This window comes from Diadema setosum, chromosome 15, assembly GCF_964275005.1.
Source record: "Diadema setosum chromosome 15, eeDiaSeto1, whole genome shotgun sequence".
NCBI lineage: Eukaryota > Metazoa > Echinodermata > Echinoidea > Diadematoida > Diadematidae > Diadema > Diadema setosum.
The window spans coordinates 31,792,471-31,811,205 of NC_092699.1; the positions used below are offsets into that span (position 1 = coordinate 31,792,471).

Consider the following 18,735-nt stretch of genomic DNA (forward strand, 5'->3'; position numbering starts at 1 on the left):
GAATAAAATGTTCTCAGCAAAGCAATGAAGCTTTGATCAAATTTGACTGAAATATTGGAAAGTTATGCTATTATGAAGTTTCTCTAATTGTTCAGGAAACAGTTCTTGAATAGTCCATATGAATATGCAAAGAGTGAAGTGAGGATGCCACCTCCTCACAACTTGCCATATCAGTTGTAAGTACAATTTTGGAATTTCCAGTTTTGCATTCAAAGGCAATATTACACCCCAGTCTCAAATCCTGATGTATCTATAAACTGATTGTCATTCTGAAGTTACCAGGTACTCAACCAGGAACAACATCATGTTTTATACTTTCATAACAGAAACATTGAAGTTACGTTATTTTTTTTATACATGATCAACAGAAAATTGTGAGGTGATGACATCACCAGCTCACTTACTGCATAATTATTCATATCAACTGTATGAGAACTGTTCTGCAATTTCATAATTTCATAACCTCCCTAATCTTTATCATGTCTTGATCAAATTTTCACTGTTATACTTTATACGATTTTACTCTTTCTGAACAGGCTAACTTATAACTGGGCTGGAATACCTCTTTAATGATGATGTACAGTTCCATCAACACTGTTTAGAGTAAGAAGCCTTCCACCAATAATGAAATTTATCACAAGAAGTTGTTCATATTTTGCATACAAATTATACAAAAGTTGAGAAGCTAATTTGTGCGCAGACACTGATTAAAATGTTACAAAACCAACTTTTGTACATCAGGGCCTTGAAGTCAGATAAGCCTTCACAGTTTGGTACCTTACAGAAGAATAAAGTAGCTCACCTTTCAAGCACTTTGAATATCAAACAAATGTTCACCGATTTTTCTGCTTGATTTGAAACATTTCTGCCAAGGAAGTGAGATTCACAAGCATAGTCTGTCAACTGCAAGTGGGACACTGGCTGCAAACATATCATGGCGTTGTTGCAACAACCATGGCGACATCTAATCAATCATTTCACTGTACGATTGTTGCAATGACCACCACAATAAGTGAAGAGTTTGTTTGCAAAAACCGATTAGTCCATTTTTGAAGAATTTGAAGTATGGTCGCTCACATAAAGTACAAAATAATACCTTTAAGATGATATATTGGTCACTACATATAAAGGTACATTTTTGAAGTTATGGTCAAAAGAAGCAAAAATTTTCTTATTATTCTCTTTATTTTTCTTGACCTTTAATCGCAAATATCTCCATTTGGCAAATATGGACTTATCGGTTTTTGCAAAACAAACTCTTCAAGTGACTATCTGATTAAAAGATAGAAGTGTCCAGTGCTTGCAGTCTCCACCATTCTGGCAACGTGTAGACTGCTTTGGTCAGAGATACTTCACTATGTTTTTCGTGATGTCTGGAATCTTTGATCAATTCTCTAGTTACAGACTGAGGTTGTATTGCAATTATGGTACATGTATTGGAAATCTAAACAATATCTACATAATAGGCCACGCCTCCCCCCTAGCGACATCAAAGGAATGGCTCAATGGAGATTTCCAGCGCCGCGCAGGGATTGGTCAGTTCAAATTTGGTGACGACGTTGGGGTGAAGGACACCCAGATGACCAATTGACTTCCCTCTGACAATGACCTCGGCACATCGGCCGGAGAAGAAAGTTGGACCTGGGCATCATCACAAAGAAAAAGAGTAAAATGTCACACTCACTCTTTCTTAATAGTACTATCCATGTTCTTCAGTAAATGTTCCATTTGGTGTGTTTTGGGGTTTGATTGTTTGTTTGTTTTTGGTTTTTTGGTTGTTGTTGTTGTTGTTGTTGTTGTTGCTGTTTTGTTTTTATTTTGTTTTGTTTTCGTTTCATTTTGTTTTTTGCCACGTTGGCTTTTTGGTTATTGTTTCAGCACAATGATAAGCATTCATATCTGAACAGGACAAAGTGTAAATACCAACAGATTAAGGTGCTGAAGATGGGGACAAGCGAGTTTCTCTGAAAGTTTGACTTAAAATACAAATTTTAGTGATAAATGAGACATGCAGCTAGATAGGTGAGTTAAACTCTTTTAGACTGAAGAACACAAAAACAATGCTTGCAAAATGATGTCTGCATATGAGATAGACTCTTTCAAGGCTAATATTATGCTTTTTCCAAAAACATTGTCAGTTTCTTAGTAAAGCAATTTTAAAGGTTTGATGGTAAAAAAATTGAAAGTTTATCAAATGTTCTTAGAATGAAGAATAGTTCACAATGTCATAATATTTAGGTTTGTTCCAAACTCTGGCTGTGAGATGCTAAAAAAAAAGAATAAGATAGAAACAAGGAGTTACTCACTGTCCGCTGCCTTGAGGTGGTAGCCATCCTCCTTGGAGAAGGGTACCTGCAGGAGTTGCATCGTCCGGTCTAAGAGTCCATGGATCACCTTGGCGAGAAAGAGTGGGAAGGGGGGATGAATTATCTCACTGTAACTCAGATTTGATGATGTATGTGCATGCTATTAGATGTTGGTGAAACTCCAACATTCATCCACGAAATGAAATGCCTTGACTTACAGTCAACCTTGCCTAGAAAGTCAAATCTATTTGACTTAGGAGGAATTAAAATGAATAGAATATAAAGGCCCGGTCCCACTGCACTTACGGATGCAAAGAGGATGTAAAGCGTACAAAAAATCTTGCCATCCGTTGGAAAACGCTGCGAATCCGCGGTGTACCCATCGCATACGTGTTTCATCCCCTCTATCCATGGAGCATCCGTCCACTGTGATTTCATCCGCGCAAAAAGTTTTAAGCTGCTTAAAACTTTTAGAACGGATGACCTTTCCGCTGTGTACGATGTAAATCCGCGACATACGAGCAACAAACGTTGTATGTCCGTGCGGCATCCCTTAAACGTCCGCTGCATCCTCTCTGCATCCTCTGGGCATCCTCACAACTCACATCCGCTGCAGCTAAAAACGGAAAAAGGGAGGAAAGATATGGTACGTGGAACGTCTTTACATCGTTAATAGCACGTTAATAGAAAGGATGTAAGCGTATGCATCTCGTATATAAAGCATTTCGAAAGCATCCCCTCTGCATCCGCTCTGCATCCGCTCTGCATCCACTCTGCATCCGCTTTTTCTGCTATGCGTCCGTTTCGCAATTATCTCCGGTAACCCCTTCGGAGCTGTCATCCCCTTCAGTCCGCTTTCATCCGCTAGGCTTCCGATGAACATCCGTTTAACATCCCCGTTACATACTACCCACGTCCGTTCTATTTCCGTTCTGTTACCGCCAATTTTCGCCAATTTTGTCAATTTCTGGAGCGGATGAAAGCGGATGAAGCCATCCCCGAAATTTTGCTCGTCCGCTGTGTCCTTTCTGCATATGCTTTGTGTCCGTCGGCCAGTGGGACCGGGCCTTAAGGAGGACTTGAAAAGATGTTTGACTTAGGCCATTATTTGACTTACGCGAAGTCGATTTAAGCAAGTTTGACTGTATATAACATAAATAAAAAAGTTTGACTGTATATCAAACACTGATGGAGATATACATGCTCGTCTTTCAAGGTCTTACTCCCAAAGCACCAAAAGACATCAACAATCATTTCTTGAAGTTCTATTACCATATGAGTCACAAGAAATTCATAGTCCTGGGATTCATGTTGGGAAAGATATCTGAACTTGAGCAAAAATTCATACTTCTTGCAGTTCTTAATAAAACATGAGTTACAAGAAATTCATAGCTACGTATTAGGTTCATGTGCTGCTGCACAGAATCCATACTTTGGGAGGTTCTCATACCAAATTGGTCACCAAAAATCCACCATGCACATTCAGGAAAGGAATCAATGCACATTCATGAGACATGATAATGCATATTCATAACACCAAAAGCAAAGCATATTCATAAGACCAAAAGCAATGCATATTCGCTGAACACACGTACCTCAAAGCCAGGGCTCTTGTTGTAGTGGACGGCACAGAAGTGGCGGTAGTTCTGGGCGCCCACGTCCTTGTCTGGGTTCTGGAGCACGACATCAGATATCTCAAAGGCCTTGATGGGGAGGGGCATCTTCCTGTTACAGGCAATCGTCTTTAGGACGCCTGGGAGCAGAGCCGTCCTGGCAACCTGACAAGAAATGCTGAACTTAGTCAATTAATCCTTTTTAACTTATAGGCTCATTTTGTTTTTGTTTTCAGTTTGTTTGTTTGTTTATTTTTGTTGTTGTTGTTGGTGGGTTTGTTTGTTGTTTTTTTTGTATTTCATTCAGCAGTCATTGGAAAGTTTTGTCATAGTTCTCTGCCTAAATTCAAATGGGTGGTAAAGGCCTGCTGTTTTCAGATTGTCTATCCTTTAGTTTGTTCATTTGTCCATCCATTTGAGCTCCTGTTTTAGAGTTGTTATTGTTGTTTGTAATTAGAAGACTACAAGAGCTCCATCGTTTGTTGGGAAATGAATTTGTACACGGACAGTAAATGTCTACTTTGATCAAAGAATGGCAGGAGAGTATAATGTGTGCCCACATCCATTACTGCACTACAGGCCCGTTCACAAACAACGAAAATCTAAATTTCAATCGCGATCCAAATTTCGATTTTTTTTTCGACCGTTCATACACAGGGAAAAATCGCACTTCGCAGCAAGGAAAGAACGATCAGTGGCCAAACTGCGCATGCGCGAATCTTGCATGACCGAAGACTGACCCCGCAGTCCCAATAGAGTTTCGCACGCGCTACGAACGATGGGACTAAAAATACCGATTTCCGAATCTCGATCGCGCTCACACACACGCCGCTTAGCAAAATAATCGCGATTATTCTGAAAAATCGCACTAATAGTGCGAGTTGGATTGCGATAAGGATCGCGGTAATTAGTGAGATTTTTCTGTCCACACTGGAAAAAAATTTCGATATTTTGATCGCGATAAGAAAATCGATATTTAAATCGCACTTTTTCCCTTGTGTGTGAACGGGCCTTACATGTATCTCTAGAGTAACATGATGTTCTACTTTCTGCTCAGTAGTGTGGTAAGGAAACGATAAAACAAGGGAATGAGATATAAACATAACTTGGTGAGGACTCTTCACATTCTTTTCATCTGAAGCATGGTTTGCCCAGTCTTAACAGACAGCTATTTTTACACTGCAACACAGACCCCGTTTACAGGCCGCGGCCGAGACCACCTCCAGAGCGAGGCCAAATGCGAGGCCAATTATGGCCTCGCATTTGGCCTTTTGCGCGTTTACACTGAAGCGGGGCTGGGCTCGGCCGCGGCCGAGCTGCGGCCGAGCCTCGCACTGTAAACGGGGTCCTCGACACATTTACACTGCTTTCTTCACCTCTGCATGTGCTCACCCCCCCACCCCCCCCCCCTATAGTGGTGACCTAACTGGGGCTTGAACCCACAACCTAACAACAGCCCATCAAGGATCTCACCACCAGACAACTACGCCTCCACATCTGGTGTCTCTTAACATTTCGCAAACTTGAAATCCTACCTGGAACTCTGCCGTCTTGGGATTTGAGATGTGAACGGCTTTCGTCTTGGCTAGATCAAGTTGCAGCTTGTCTGACACGTCTTCTCTCGAACACTGAGGAATGGACAGAAAAATATGAGAAATAACATTATATAAGACAGTGTGAGTGACCTTTAAACCTTATATGACAAGCAGCACATGACATACTACATTCATTTGACAATCAACATATCAACTTTTGATGAACTACAATGAATGAAATGGAACCATCAACAAAACAAATGGGATCTTTGGAGAAATTCAAGTACACCAAAGTCATGATTTGAAGTGGAGTGCTTCAGACTTTCTACATCTAAGACAAATTAGGTTGCATCTATTAGGAAGTGAAGACACTCAAACGAAACTAAAATTTGATGATGTCTATCAAAGGGTCCCGTTAAAATATGTCTGTGGTAATATAAAACCCATTATGCACTGCAGTACGTGTTCAGAGATTTTACATTATGCCCACTGCAATTGATATTTCTTGCTATTTCATAAATATTGACTCCTTCACAGGAATAGTGCTAATGGAGATAAGACCGCCTGAACTCTGAACTCTTGACCTTGGAATCCTAAACACTGCAGAGGGAGTATCTGACTTACAAACATGAGACCAAAGGCCTAAAGTTGCACAAAAATGGAACATACCAAGGCAAAAGTGAGGACTTCTGTGAAGCCGGCAGCGCAGATGTCCAGCCGCAGCAGGTCCGTCAGTTTGTTGATACCAAACTGGTTGGCAATGGTGTTCGTGTTGGGGATCGTCTTGGTGATGTTGTTGTAACCGTGAGCGATGGCCACATCCTCGATGATATCACAGGAGTGGATGACATGTGCAGGGGTCAGGGGTCAAGGTCAATATCAAATTGCAAGAGCCAATCAGATACAAGCCAGCATGCAACAGCCTCCATTCCTTCTGTGCTTGTTTGCAACCTACAAAAATTCTGAAATTGACTATTGAGCAACACAGATCAGGAACTCCTCCTAATCTCTATTCTATCACAACTGCTGCTGTGTGATAAGGTTGCAATATTTGGTCGCCTTATTTGGCAACCAGCAAAGTTTGAACGCATATTCACCAATGTCAACAAAATGGGCAAGTTATGGCTGTGTGCAGGGGTTTGACAAGTTGACATAATGCTAATGCCATGGCCTTTTCTATAATTAATCCGCCTAACAGGGCTTCACTCACAAATTAACAAGATAAAAAATGGTCAATATCTGACCAATGTGAGAAAGGATATCAGCTCTCGTAGGAGGAATCTCCACAGACAGTTTCTTCCCTCCTTCCGTCACCTTGCTCGTTAGACACATCTTGGTCAGGAGCTGAGCTATCTTGTCTGCAGACAGGCTGCCAAAAACAAACAAGCAAATAAACAAACAATCAAGCACTTAACAAAACTTAGATCTAAAGTTAATGTCCTGTATTCCCACTTTACTGTCCTTTCCTGTATACAACATGTCCACATCTTTCCCAAGGTAACAGGACCTTGTATCTGAAAATCAGAAATTTTCAGGACAGCATAATTTCAGGACAGCAAAAGAATTAGTTTCATTTTAACAACATTTTTACAAAGTAACAACAAAGCTGATGTCAAATAATGTGCAAACATTGTCTGGATTACCTTATTAAACTTTAAAAGTTATGATTAGTATTTTTTTTTATATTCACAATTGACTTTGGGGTGTTTTTTTTTTTTTTTATACATATTATGCAAATTGAGATAGATTTGTATAGGGTCTTGTCACCCCAGGGAAGATGTGTATGATGAGCCATGACGCAAGTTCTTCGAATACTGCACTTCTGGTCAATTCAAGCTTTTACTCCATATTCTTATAGCATGCAGCGGAGTACATTATATAGATGATGACTGGCGGGGGAGGGAACATACCGAATGTTCCACCCGAAGGGAGGGTATAAGTCCCAAGACGAAGTCGAGGGACTTATAGCCTCCCGAAATAGCATTTCAAACCCTGAGGGTGGTACGTTTGGTACATGTTCCCGACAACAAAAGTCATCATCTGTTATATTATATGAGTTAGTCAAATACGTCAAAGTCAACCACCAAAGATCGTAGAGATTCAGCGTACGAACTTTGCAGCCACGGCCACCATGTACCAGCATAGCATGAATGTGCAGCTAGCACTACGCACTACATAGCTCGCTCGCGCAGAGCCAAATTCACTGTGCGCGCGGTCCTAGGCCTTCTGTCATTTGTTACGTGGAAATGTTTTCCAATGGGAGCACATAACGAATGTACCTCCATCACGTGACTCTGTTTAGCCAATCACTAACCGGTATTTGACTAACCCATTTAATATAAAAATATATGGCTCATGGATACACCACATTGTGATAACACCATGAAGATATAACATTTTAGAACAGGTGCTTACTTGGATAGATCTGTTGGAATCATCAGGAGATAGGGACTACTCTGTGTTTCTATCTCGACTATTAATGACTACACACATTAATCACCTGTCAGGGAATGCCGAAAAGTGCATCATTAACATGATAAACGAAACAGACTTTTCTTTTCAGCCAAACTAATTAGAGTACCGCACATTCCTAGGTATTAAACGCAGAACTCTCAGCAATATTTTTGTTTTGGTGTTCTTTGTTTTCTTTGAGGGGGGGGGGGGTGTGGAGGGGAGGATGGGGCTATCATCAGATTTATAACATGCTCATCTCCTCAAACACCATAAACAACAATGGAATTATAAGATTGATCGCAATGGCCAAATGATGACATAAATGGTATCCCGAGGTACCAAATAAAAATCAGCCATTTTGTTGAATTATTTATTTTTTTAAAAAGGTTGTACCCTGGGTGCCAAAAAGAGGAAATTATTTGGTGCTGGAGCTAGCGCGCGCTAGCCACTGCACTGCACTACACTAAAGCACACGCTAGTGGTATCGCAGCTTTCATGCACGCATAGTATAACATGCAGTGGCATGGGAAGGACTATGTACACGCACACAGTGCATGCATTTTTCTCTGACTGTTCTCGAATGGACGTGAGGTGGCGCTACACAACGCGGTAATCCGGGGTACTACGGTACCCCGGGGTAACGCGTGGTGCATCAAATGAACTGCAAATTTTTACCTGTAATCTGATAGCAAGTACTGCTCCAGATATTCTATGGTAATAAGAGATGTTACTCAAAATAAGAAAGATAAATAAATAGGAAACAACTTACTTTACTCCAACTCTCCTGTTGATGAGGTCCACTGGAACATCTTCCTTTCTGTACTTCAAAGCGGGGTAGATGTCTTTGCTCCCGTCTGGCTTTATCACTTCCACTTGCTCCATGCTGTGTGGATAAGAAAGGAGAAACAATGAATACTCTCCTTCGCCCATATCTTTATTCTGACAGCATTGTTGTCAGTAACATATTTTAGAGTAAAACAATACTTTACTGGCTTCCCCTTGATGCTTCACGGTGAGACTTGAAAGTTGATACATTGTGGCCCACTTCCTTCAGCTAAACAAACTGATTTACTGGCAGATTATAAGGAACAAACTTTCTTTGAGTTTGCTCTTTCTGGAAAGAAAGGTATGTGAAAAGGATGTGGATTTTACCTTATCAAAGGCAACTATTACTTTGATTTCTAAAAATCAGCTGATAATTGAAACACAAAATAAAGCCCTCAATCTTCTATATCACATGACTGGATTAACTCTTGTAATAGATACATAATAACATCCTCAAGGCCATTTTTTTTTTGAAATACCAGACATCTTCATGTAGTATCGGTAATGGAGGTAATGAAAACTTAGATGAAAATATTAATGTCAGATAAAAACAGTCTGCAGGGCATAATTGCCATCAACTGTGGGGATGGGAATAATGCATAAGGATGTCAAAACTATACTCATGAAAGGATTCTCTGTATTAAAAAAAATAATAAATTACAATTAAAATTTAAAAAAATAGATCAACAGCTCCCTCGCTTGGTGGCTTCCCACTCACACAAACGGCTCCTTGCAGTACTGGCTGAACATCGTCACCAGGATGTCCAGCGAGATCTTGATCTTGGTCAAGTCCGTGCCGGTGATCTCGATGAAGACGTTCTTGGTGTTGAGGGTGATCTTAGAGTGATTGCCTGTAGTGCAGAAATCAGAGACAGAGAAAGAGATTTGTACAACTTAACGATTCCAGGAGCAACCCTCAATTTCATTTAGAACACATTATCTCGGGGATGCGAGCATTTGCCCATGAAAAATCAGGAAGATTGCAAAGTGAATCAGAAAGATACTTGTGTGTTACACACAAGTCAATGGGCAAAAAAAAAACAAAAAGTTCTGAATAAAAGATATTTTTTATATTCTCTTATCCAGACATGAAGTGATATTTTCATCCTTCTTCTTTTTTGTGTGTGTGTGTGTGTGTATTTCCAGTTTATTGAAAGGGACCTTTACCTACATATCGGTACATCTTTCAGAAGGCATGGGCATAACATCAGGGTTGCTTTATATCTACAAGTCAAATGAAAGTTCAATTTTCATGAAAATAAAATTAGTGGAATTCTCTTCATAGTTTTTTTTTTGTTTGTTTGTTTGTTTGTTTTTCTACATTGTATGACACACACTCTGTCATCACAAATTGATGTAGTCTATCATGGATTTGACCAAAACTTTAAAAATTCATAACTTTTGAGCAGATTTTCCAGTTTCACTCAACAAAATCTTTACTAAAATGAACTACTAATATTCAAGAATACTACTAATAATGAATAACACTTAGGAACATATATATAGCGCTTAATACGGACGTTTCTAAGCACAAATATTTCTCCATTCATTGAATTCACATGTATATTCTGAGGTTAATTCTTCCTTTGATTGATCTAATTCAATAAACAATCACATAGATGAAATAGACGTTTTGATATTGTAAAAGACTAACCATTGATGATTGGGGGCATAGAGAGAACCACACCATTGCTGTCAAGGATAACTGGATAAACAGGTTTGTCTCTGATGATTGGGAGGTAGTGGCGGAGGTGACTGTCGCCAGAGAACAGCTCCATCTGCTCAACTGCTGTGTATGCCTTGGTCTGGGGAGCAGAAATCGAGAGAGATAATGATGAGTGAAAATCAGAAGTGTGAAATCAATCATTCCAGATCTAAGGCTGCGGTATGAACATGACATCCCATGCATGCCCCATGCCAAATTGATTTCATATAATTGGCAGAAGGAAAGCAAACATATCTATTTTTAAGCTCCAAAATTAAAAGCTGATGAAGAGATATTACAAAGATGTAGCTGATTGTTGCCAAATATATACCAATGAGTCTCCAAATAAAACAGCCATTCCTCACAATTCATGTAATTGCACATCATCTACTGTAGAATCTAGTACATAAATATATTTCTGGAATTAATTGTGGTCCTTGTGCAGATAAACTAATAACTAATTTACAGGTATTCAAAGTCTATAATCATCTGGAGGTCTCCTTTCAAGTTTCTCAAATGGCTTTGGACATGCAGTATTATTGTACATACTTTACATAAATTGCCAAAACAAATGGGAAGTGCTTTGATGTAAGGTGAATAAGAATGGCTCCTCCACTTCTTATATCCTCATCAACCAGCATACCTGATTGAGGGGGACAAACTTGATTTGGTCGGGAGGCAAGGCATCGAAGGTGAACGGTCCCTGGATGGTGTCCAGGTCGTGCGTTCCCATGGAGACAAGACTGCGCTTCCTGAGATGAAAAAAAATAATAATAATAATAATAAACCGAGAAAGGAGAAAACAAGTTTTGTTAGTAAACAATGTAATGACCTCATGCTCTCTCTACAAAGAAATGCAGCAAACAATCAAGAAAAGAAAGGGCTTTTATATGCAACAGAATGAGAAGATCAGGTTTAAATGCTTGTTGGATAGTCAGAGATATGTTGGTTTGAGCATGGACCTAGCTAGGTCCATGGTTTGAGGGAGGGGTATATAATGGGTGGGGTAGGTGATGGGAGGGGTATAATTTTTTTTACAAAACAAAACAGCTCTCATCTGCCAAGTGTTATGTGTGTGTCTAAATACTTGGAAGGCTCATGTACTGGAACTGTAATGTACACCCAGCATAGGATTTGAGTGATAGCCCAAATATGTGACATGCACGCAAGAAATTGTACCGTTTTCTCCAGAGGGCGGCTCTTGCATAATACCTCTCGCAATCAGTGATAAAGGGAACACATAACTTAAGTGGTATACCACTCTAAAAATATTGCATCATGACATGGGCTAAAAACTGAGATCTTATTCATCATCGCTGACATTGTTTCTTGCCAAGAACATACCAAGTTAGGGTTTCTCTGTTCCCCACCCCCCCAAGACTTTACTTGAAATGAAAGTGTCTTCAAAACTGAAAGAGTAGCCAAGTTTGTCAGATCACTCTTGATCTGACCTGCAAGTATGGACCCCATCCACAAAATATCATGCAAACTTTGACATCAAGGATTTTGGGGGCACAACATCATTCAAGATAAGCTGGCACTTTTCACAACTCTATCCCAATGTTCACTACAACTCCATTTTTCAAATCTTAAAAATCAAATCACCATCAAGGCATGCTCCTGGACCTCAGTCCTTCTTGCCCTTACCTGCCCAGGTTCTGGTGGAGCTTGTCCTGGAGATCAATGAAGCTGTCGTAAGACTCCTTGGTGAAAGTGATGTTCCTCAAGATGGCTGCCACGGCAAATGGGCGCACTCTGGCCGTCTGATTAGTGTGTGTGAGAGAGTGGGAGGACAAGCTTTTGAGTTGGTGGGTGACAGATAGTTTAATTCAACATCACTTCAGACTCTAACCAAAACCTTGTTGACTAATAGAGCTTTTTATTCCATTATTTTCCTTGAAGGTAATTCAGACATATCTCTGAGATGTTTTTTTCTCTCTTCTTCAATTTTTTTTTTCTCGAACGTCTATTTCACAGCAAATTATGTCAAGTATTTCTGTCAGGCTAAAAAAATTTACAGGCTTTTTTGTGATCCTTAAAAAGACATTATATCTAAGCACACTGAATCATACAATCATATGACAACTTGCGGGGCTGTGAAATAGCATAAACTCCTTATGGGCCTGTCAGAGGAAAACAACTTGGCAAATTCACCTGAATGCGTTTTGGCTTTAAAGATCACGGATCAACAGAAAATTCATATTTCTCATTTCAAAAGTAAAACATGGACTTGCAGGTCACGACTTTGTCCATATCAATACTATGTATTGATGTATGACATAAATGGCAGTATTACAGTGGGCATGAGAAATCGGGACATTCAAAGGGGGGGGTGGGGGGAGGGAGGAGACAGCTTAAAGGGATGGTTTAGTTTTAGTTGAGATGGGGGATTCGGATGTTAACCTTTTGCGAGATGATTAAAAACTACCTTTGAAATATTATGAAGCATACATTTCTATGAGGAATTCAAAGTTTATCCGACGAAAATTGATTTTGAAATGGCTGAGATATCCACAAACAAAGTGAAACATAGTGGTCCCTATAAAAGGTGGGTCCCACCTTTTATTAAGACCTCTTTGTTTTTTCGGATATCTAAGTCGTTTCAAAATCAGTTTTCACCAAATAAATTGTGAATTCCTCTTACAATTGTATGCTCTTTCATATTTCGTAGGAGGTTTCTCATTATCTTACAAAAAAAGTTAGAAACCTTAACAACCAAGACTGTATCAGCCCTTTAAGAATGCTATCAATTAACTTGAAATTCACCACTGCTGTGACAGAGGCTGATGTGTTGCTGAGCTTGAGGAACTCACATCAGGTTTGATGAACATCTGCTGCAGACGGCCTCCACTCTTGGGCGGAATGGCCTTGTAGCGAGGGGCTTCCAGCTTCTGCAAGAAGACCAGCAAACCCCGGGCAAGACCCTCCAGGCACAGGAGGTCGTATCTACAAAGAATGAGCAGAGAGCGAGTGAGAAAACAGACTTTAATGAATACGGGTTACACAGAAAGAATGGAGGGAGACAAGAAAAGAAGAGAGCAGCAACTGCTGTAATTAAGAGAGAAAAGTTACGGGAATGAGGAAAGACATACTTGGGGACATAAACAGAGAAGCCTGCAACAGATTCATGAACACGTTTAAGGCAAATTTGCATTTGCTTCTTTGACTTGAAGATAAACAAATTTCAATAAAATTAAACATTGCTGAATTGACATCATTACTCTGGAAACAAAATAAAACAAACATGTAAACGACATATAACTGATTTATCTTTTTTTTTTTACAAGTGTTTTTCTCATGAATTTCAAGAGGTTGCAAAATCAGAATTATCTAATTGTCTGCTAAGAGTTGGATGCAAATCCATTTGTCCTCCTCTTATCATTAGTGTAGTCATCATTACAAATAGTATAATCTGTAATAGTGGCAGCAGTTGTAGTATAAGAGGTAGTAGAAGGATAGAAGTACAAATTGTAGATGCAGTAGTTGTGGTAGTAGTTGTAGTGTCATCATCATCATCATTTAGATTAGCAATCATTATCATTATCATTACCCCCACTTACATACTAATTCTACAAATAAATTTCACCGAATATTAAAGTAAACATGTTTGGTTTACTTGACACATCCTAAGGAAAAAATACAGGAAATGAAGAAGTAAATAAATTGAATTCTGCTCCCCTATTTCCGGAACTATTACAAACAGCAAAGAGAATGATTCCATAAGTGCGTGTTCTTATAATACACAGTGTAGCCCAGCTTAAGTGACAGTGTAAATGGTCACCTTTTTTGCTTGTAAAGGAGAAACTAATAATGTGAACCTACAGCCATTTAACAATTACTTTGCTATATCAGGTTTCATACAGGGTACAACAAAAAAGATGTACAGGTATCAAGAGCTGAGACCAGCAAAATTACTTTGTTATAAGAGGGTTTTGTCATATTGAACATCTTTACATCAAGATTTCACCATACATCAATTTGATAAACCCATTCCACACTGAATTCTGAAATCACCACAGACTTCATGCACAGGCCACCAGGTTCCCATAGGAAACTGATTAATAATAACAACACTAACCTGTTTGCTGGAACATCAATCTTGTAGATAACGATATCAGACAAGCCCTCTGCTTTGTCACTCCCCTGCTCCTTCTCCATCATAGTCTTCTCAGATGTCTAAACAAAAAAGAAGAAAGGAAATAAAAAGATAACAAAAGGATGCCTTTCATGTCTTACAGATTTAGTTTTATATACTGAAGAAACATGTAAAGTCCAAAGTGAGACAGTGCTCTTTCTCTCAAAGAGTTATTAGTGAGTGGAATAAGTTACCATCATTTGTAGTTGACAGCCCATCCCTGAATAGTTTCAAGTCTAACTTAGAGAGGTTCTGGAGTCAAGACAAGAACAAATACAACCCCGAAGGGATATTTCTTTGTCCATGTTATACTGCACAGCGCCTAACAAAAAGTTATTAATGTCATGTAATGACGACACCGAGGGGCAAATAATACCCCTTTCAGGTAATCGTGGATGCGGATAATAGGAGCACAAGTCGTAAAATTTCGATTACATGAACGGGAGAGGAGTAGAAAAGTGCGCATTATTTTTATGCTGCTATTATGCGCATAATTGCAGCATGAGGAGTAGATCGAGAATACATGAACGCGTTTTACGACTTATCCGCACTAACATTCCACAGTTCGGTCAAAGGTCACTCGATTTCCCGCACAACCGCTGATTGCTGAGCTTGAGCGCGCGAGAGGTGTGCATGAAGCGCATACACGTGAGGATATTCACCGGAAACATTACGTCATTATAGAGGCGTGCGCCGTAACCATGACAAATAACTCCGTCCTTCGCACCATTATATGAACGGGTGCTCGTAAAAGTAGTGCGCACTTCATGGGATATATGACGCGATTTTGACTACTTCATCCGCATTATTTGGATGCGGATAATTGAACCGCGATTACCTGAAAGGGGTATAAGTTAAGTCTAACTTTACGCCCACATCCAAGGTATGTTATCCAAGGTATGTTATATGACTGACAGGATTCTTACTAGGTGCAGAGATTTTCTGCCCCCCCCCCCCCCCCCCCCTCTAAAAATGACCAGACACTGGGTTTGGGCAAAAAGATAACATGAATTTGTGTGGCATATGATTTCAATCAGATTGAAATAAAACACAAGCACACACACACACACACACACACACCCACCCACACACCATTCCTGATGTGTCACGAAGTTGCAACTGCATTTTACAAGACATGGTAACTGAAATATCATTGTAGAATGAATATCTATACTTCAATCATAATAAAATAATTGGAAAATGCTTTGAATTGGCTAAACTTATGAAAACATGTATGCCATCTTCAGAAGACACTTCATGATCAAAGCTTCACTTTCATTACTGAGTAGATAGGGTCTAAACGGTCTAGCAACGGAGTTCGTATAAAAAAACAAATGTCATTACTACATTTGTGTAGACATTATATTCAAGTTTAATATTGATGTTAAGTTTAAATTACAGTTGTACTGTCACTCCTTTTTTACACAATAGTGTTATTCTATCCTGCAACAAATACAATTACGATGCAGCTTTTGGGCCTTACCACTTCATCCAGCTCCAGGCCATACTCAAAGCAAAGTTCATCAAACTCCTCGTCACCTGGGTGCAGACAAAGGAAGAGACAATGTCTGACAAACTGGCAAATATGGTTTAATTTATACTGTCAAACAAGAAACATGAAACATGGACATGGTCATGACATGGTTACACTTTACACTATTACAGTATATAGACATACGTTTCTACTACCACTACAGGTTAGTAAAATTATGCTAACAACGTTTACACGTTTTGATTTTTGCTTAATGAAAATCGAATTGACTGCATGAATGCACACTCTGGTCCCTTCCCCCAATACATACAAGTAGACGGAACAGAATGCCAGCTAGTGCAGCTGAATATGGGCGCAATCCAGCCATATATAGCCATCTTGATTGGTATTTCTTCAGATGGAAAATGAAACAAACACACAAACATAAATGTACACGAATGGGACTGCACAGTTGTGTCTCGCTCCACTGATCACACATGGTAGTGAAAACATAACAAAAGTACTCACTGTAAGTTCTTCCCAAAGCCTCAAAGAGGAGATCTCTTTTGACTCCAACGGTAGGCATGTTGGCAGCAAAACTGGTCTGATCCCTGCCTAAATTCCGATAAAATACTCTGCAACTAGGCCAGGCCCACCCTACCTACTGGGTGCCACATGAAAGCTCACGCAATCTCACGCAATATCACAGGTTTTGGCGTTGATTAGCGCCCTCTCTCGCCAGCATTTTATTAACCGTGAAGCACATCAAAACATGCTACAATGTACAGTGTACTACCACCGTACCAGTGAGTGTGGCTGATATGAAACGCAGTCAGGTACCTAGGCCTACTTTGTTTCTGTTTTTGTTTTGCGTGTTTCCACAAACATTTTGATACGCTCCTAGAAACTAATTTTGGGACACAATATCATGATTTTTTTAAAGGTCAAAGAAACATGAACCACAATACTGAATATGCCTAGGAGTATTTTTGATAAATAAGTCGCCGTGAATCATTGGACATTCTATCTTTGTTGTTGTTGTTGTTGTTGTTTTTTGTATAAATTTTTCATTCATTGTCATTTCTTTTTGTGTGTCGGCCTAATTAGCATCTAGCAGTGGAAGAAGGCCTACTGTAGAAACATTTTGGTCGCGGTGTTTTCGAATAATAGAAGATCATGGAGGTGAACACAAATATGATCCGTTCCCATCATCTTAGAGAATTCGTCGTTGCAGTGGTCTATTCAGCTACCCCATGCAGTATACGATAATTTGATTCCAAACTTAATAGGCCTATCGTTTTTCGTGATTTTAGCAGTTAAAAAAGTAAAAGTAATTAATTTGTTGGAAGGTAAACTGGACCCTGTGTAAGGTGATAGCATCTTCGCCTCGCTGGATTTGCGATTCTACACGATACTCAATTCAATTGAATTTCACTGAAAGGGGATGGCTTCACTGAAAGGGGATGGCTAGTAAATGATCAGTGGGAATCAGTGGGAATGCTGGAGGATGATTGTTGCAATCCTTGTGGGATTCATTTAAGAGTACATTATATCTATTGTTGTGTGAAAACTATTTGCTTCAGAATGGTCTCATATTCAAGTAATGTGCAGTTTAATGTTTAAAGGTTAGCGTGCCTGGTCAGTGACGGGGCATTAATCTGCACATTACTTGAATATGAGACCGTTCTGAAGCAAATAATATTCTCACACAACAGTAGATATATGATGTACTCTTAAATGAATCCCACAAGGATTGGAACAATCATACCTCAGCATTCCCACTGATTCCCACTGATCACTAGCCATCCCCTTTAAATGGTGGTGATTTACTGTAATGATGAAGACGGAGAAGAAGAAGAGGAGGAGAGGAGAAGGAGATGGAAGAGGACGACAAAGAACAGGGGGAAAGATGAGCAGATTATAAGAGAACGAGCTGGAGGAGGAGAGGGGAAAGGAGGAGGAGGAGAGTGAGACGGAGAAGATGGGGTATAAGGAATAGGAAAAGGGAGAATAGATGAAAATGAAGAAGAGAAGATGAAGAGACTAGGTGGAGAAAGAAGAGGAGGACGAGGATGAATATTGTATGAGAAGGAAGATTAAGCCTAAAGGGGGATTCGAGGAGGAGCGGAGGAGAGAGAGAAGGTAGGTGTAATGTTCATGGTTGTAATTTGTAGCTATGGTATAATAGTTGTTGTCATTAGTGATGGCATTAACTGAACTGCTGAATGGTGGGGTACGTCATGTAGTGGTTTGTCGCGGAAGCATTGTTATCTCGATAGGAATATTGTACAAGCGGGCAAGGGAACTTTAAAGGTTCAGTTTACCTTTGGGAGCAGTGATTTCAAAAATGTTCAAGATATCACATTTGATGCATATATGTAGGTCTGTTGCATCACAAAACATCCTACCATATAAAATTTTTGCAATAAAGCCTAAAATATAAGGAGATATCAGTGTTTTTCTCAATAAACCGTAACTGTAGACGGTTTAGTCTGGAAACATTCTTATTATAACTATTGTTCACATTTTGTGTATTTAACAAACTTAACATCGATCATAGGGATTCAAATCTTTACAGTGGTTGTTTCTATCCCTAACTCATATTTTAGAACTATTTTGAAGCACTAATGCTAGGTTTTTGTTTCATCTGCAAATGGTAAATTATGCCTTTAAAATAGCTGCGTTGGTGAT

The 18,735-nt window shown here is 39.5% G+C and overlaps 1 protein-coding gene across 1 annotated transcript; it reads right to left on the reverse strand.

Annotated features, from left to right (window-relative positions):
• Nucleotides 1–1,489: 1,489 nt before the first annotated feature.
• On the reverse strand, nucleotides 1,490–16,718 carry LOC140238769 (phenylalanine--tRNA ligase beta subunit-like). The gene is made up of 15 exons (XM_072318667.1): nucleotides 16,573–16,718; nucleotides 16,057–16,112; nucleotides 14,517–14,614; nucleotides 13,252–13,384; nucleotides 12,086–12,201; nucleotides 11,082–11,190; nucleotides 10,388–10,538; nucleotides 9,452–9,584; nucleotides 8,678–8,791; nucleotides 6,717–6,823; nucleotides 6,124–6,305; nucleotides 5,455–5,547; nucleotides 3,902–4,084; nucleotides 2,307–2,394; nucleotides 1,490–1,641 (listed from the first exon to the last, which is right to left on the reverse strand). Exons 1-15 carry the CDS (start codon nucleotides 16,628–16,630, stop codon nucleotides 1,490–1,492), a joined length of 1,773 nt encoding a protein of 590 aa, XP_072174768.1. The 5' UTR covers nucleotides 16,631–16,718.
• Between the last annotated feature and the right edge of the window lie 2,017 nt (nucleotides 16,719–18,735).

Coding starts and splice junctions, on each gene's coding strand:
- LOC140238769 (XM_072318667.1), bottom strand. CDS start 16,630: ATGCCTACCGTTGGAGTCAAAAGAGATCTCCTCTTTGAGGCTTTGGGA. Junction 11,191..12,085: donor CTCCACCAGAACCTGGGCAG/GTAAGGGCAAGA, acceptor TTTTCATCTCAG/GAAGCGCAGTCTTGTCTCCA. Junction 6,306..6,716: donor GATTCCTCCTACGAGAGCTG/ATATCCTTTCTC, acceptor TGACCCCTGCAC/ATGTCATCCACTCCTGTGAT.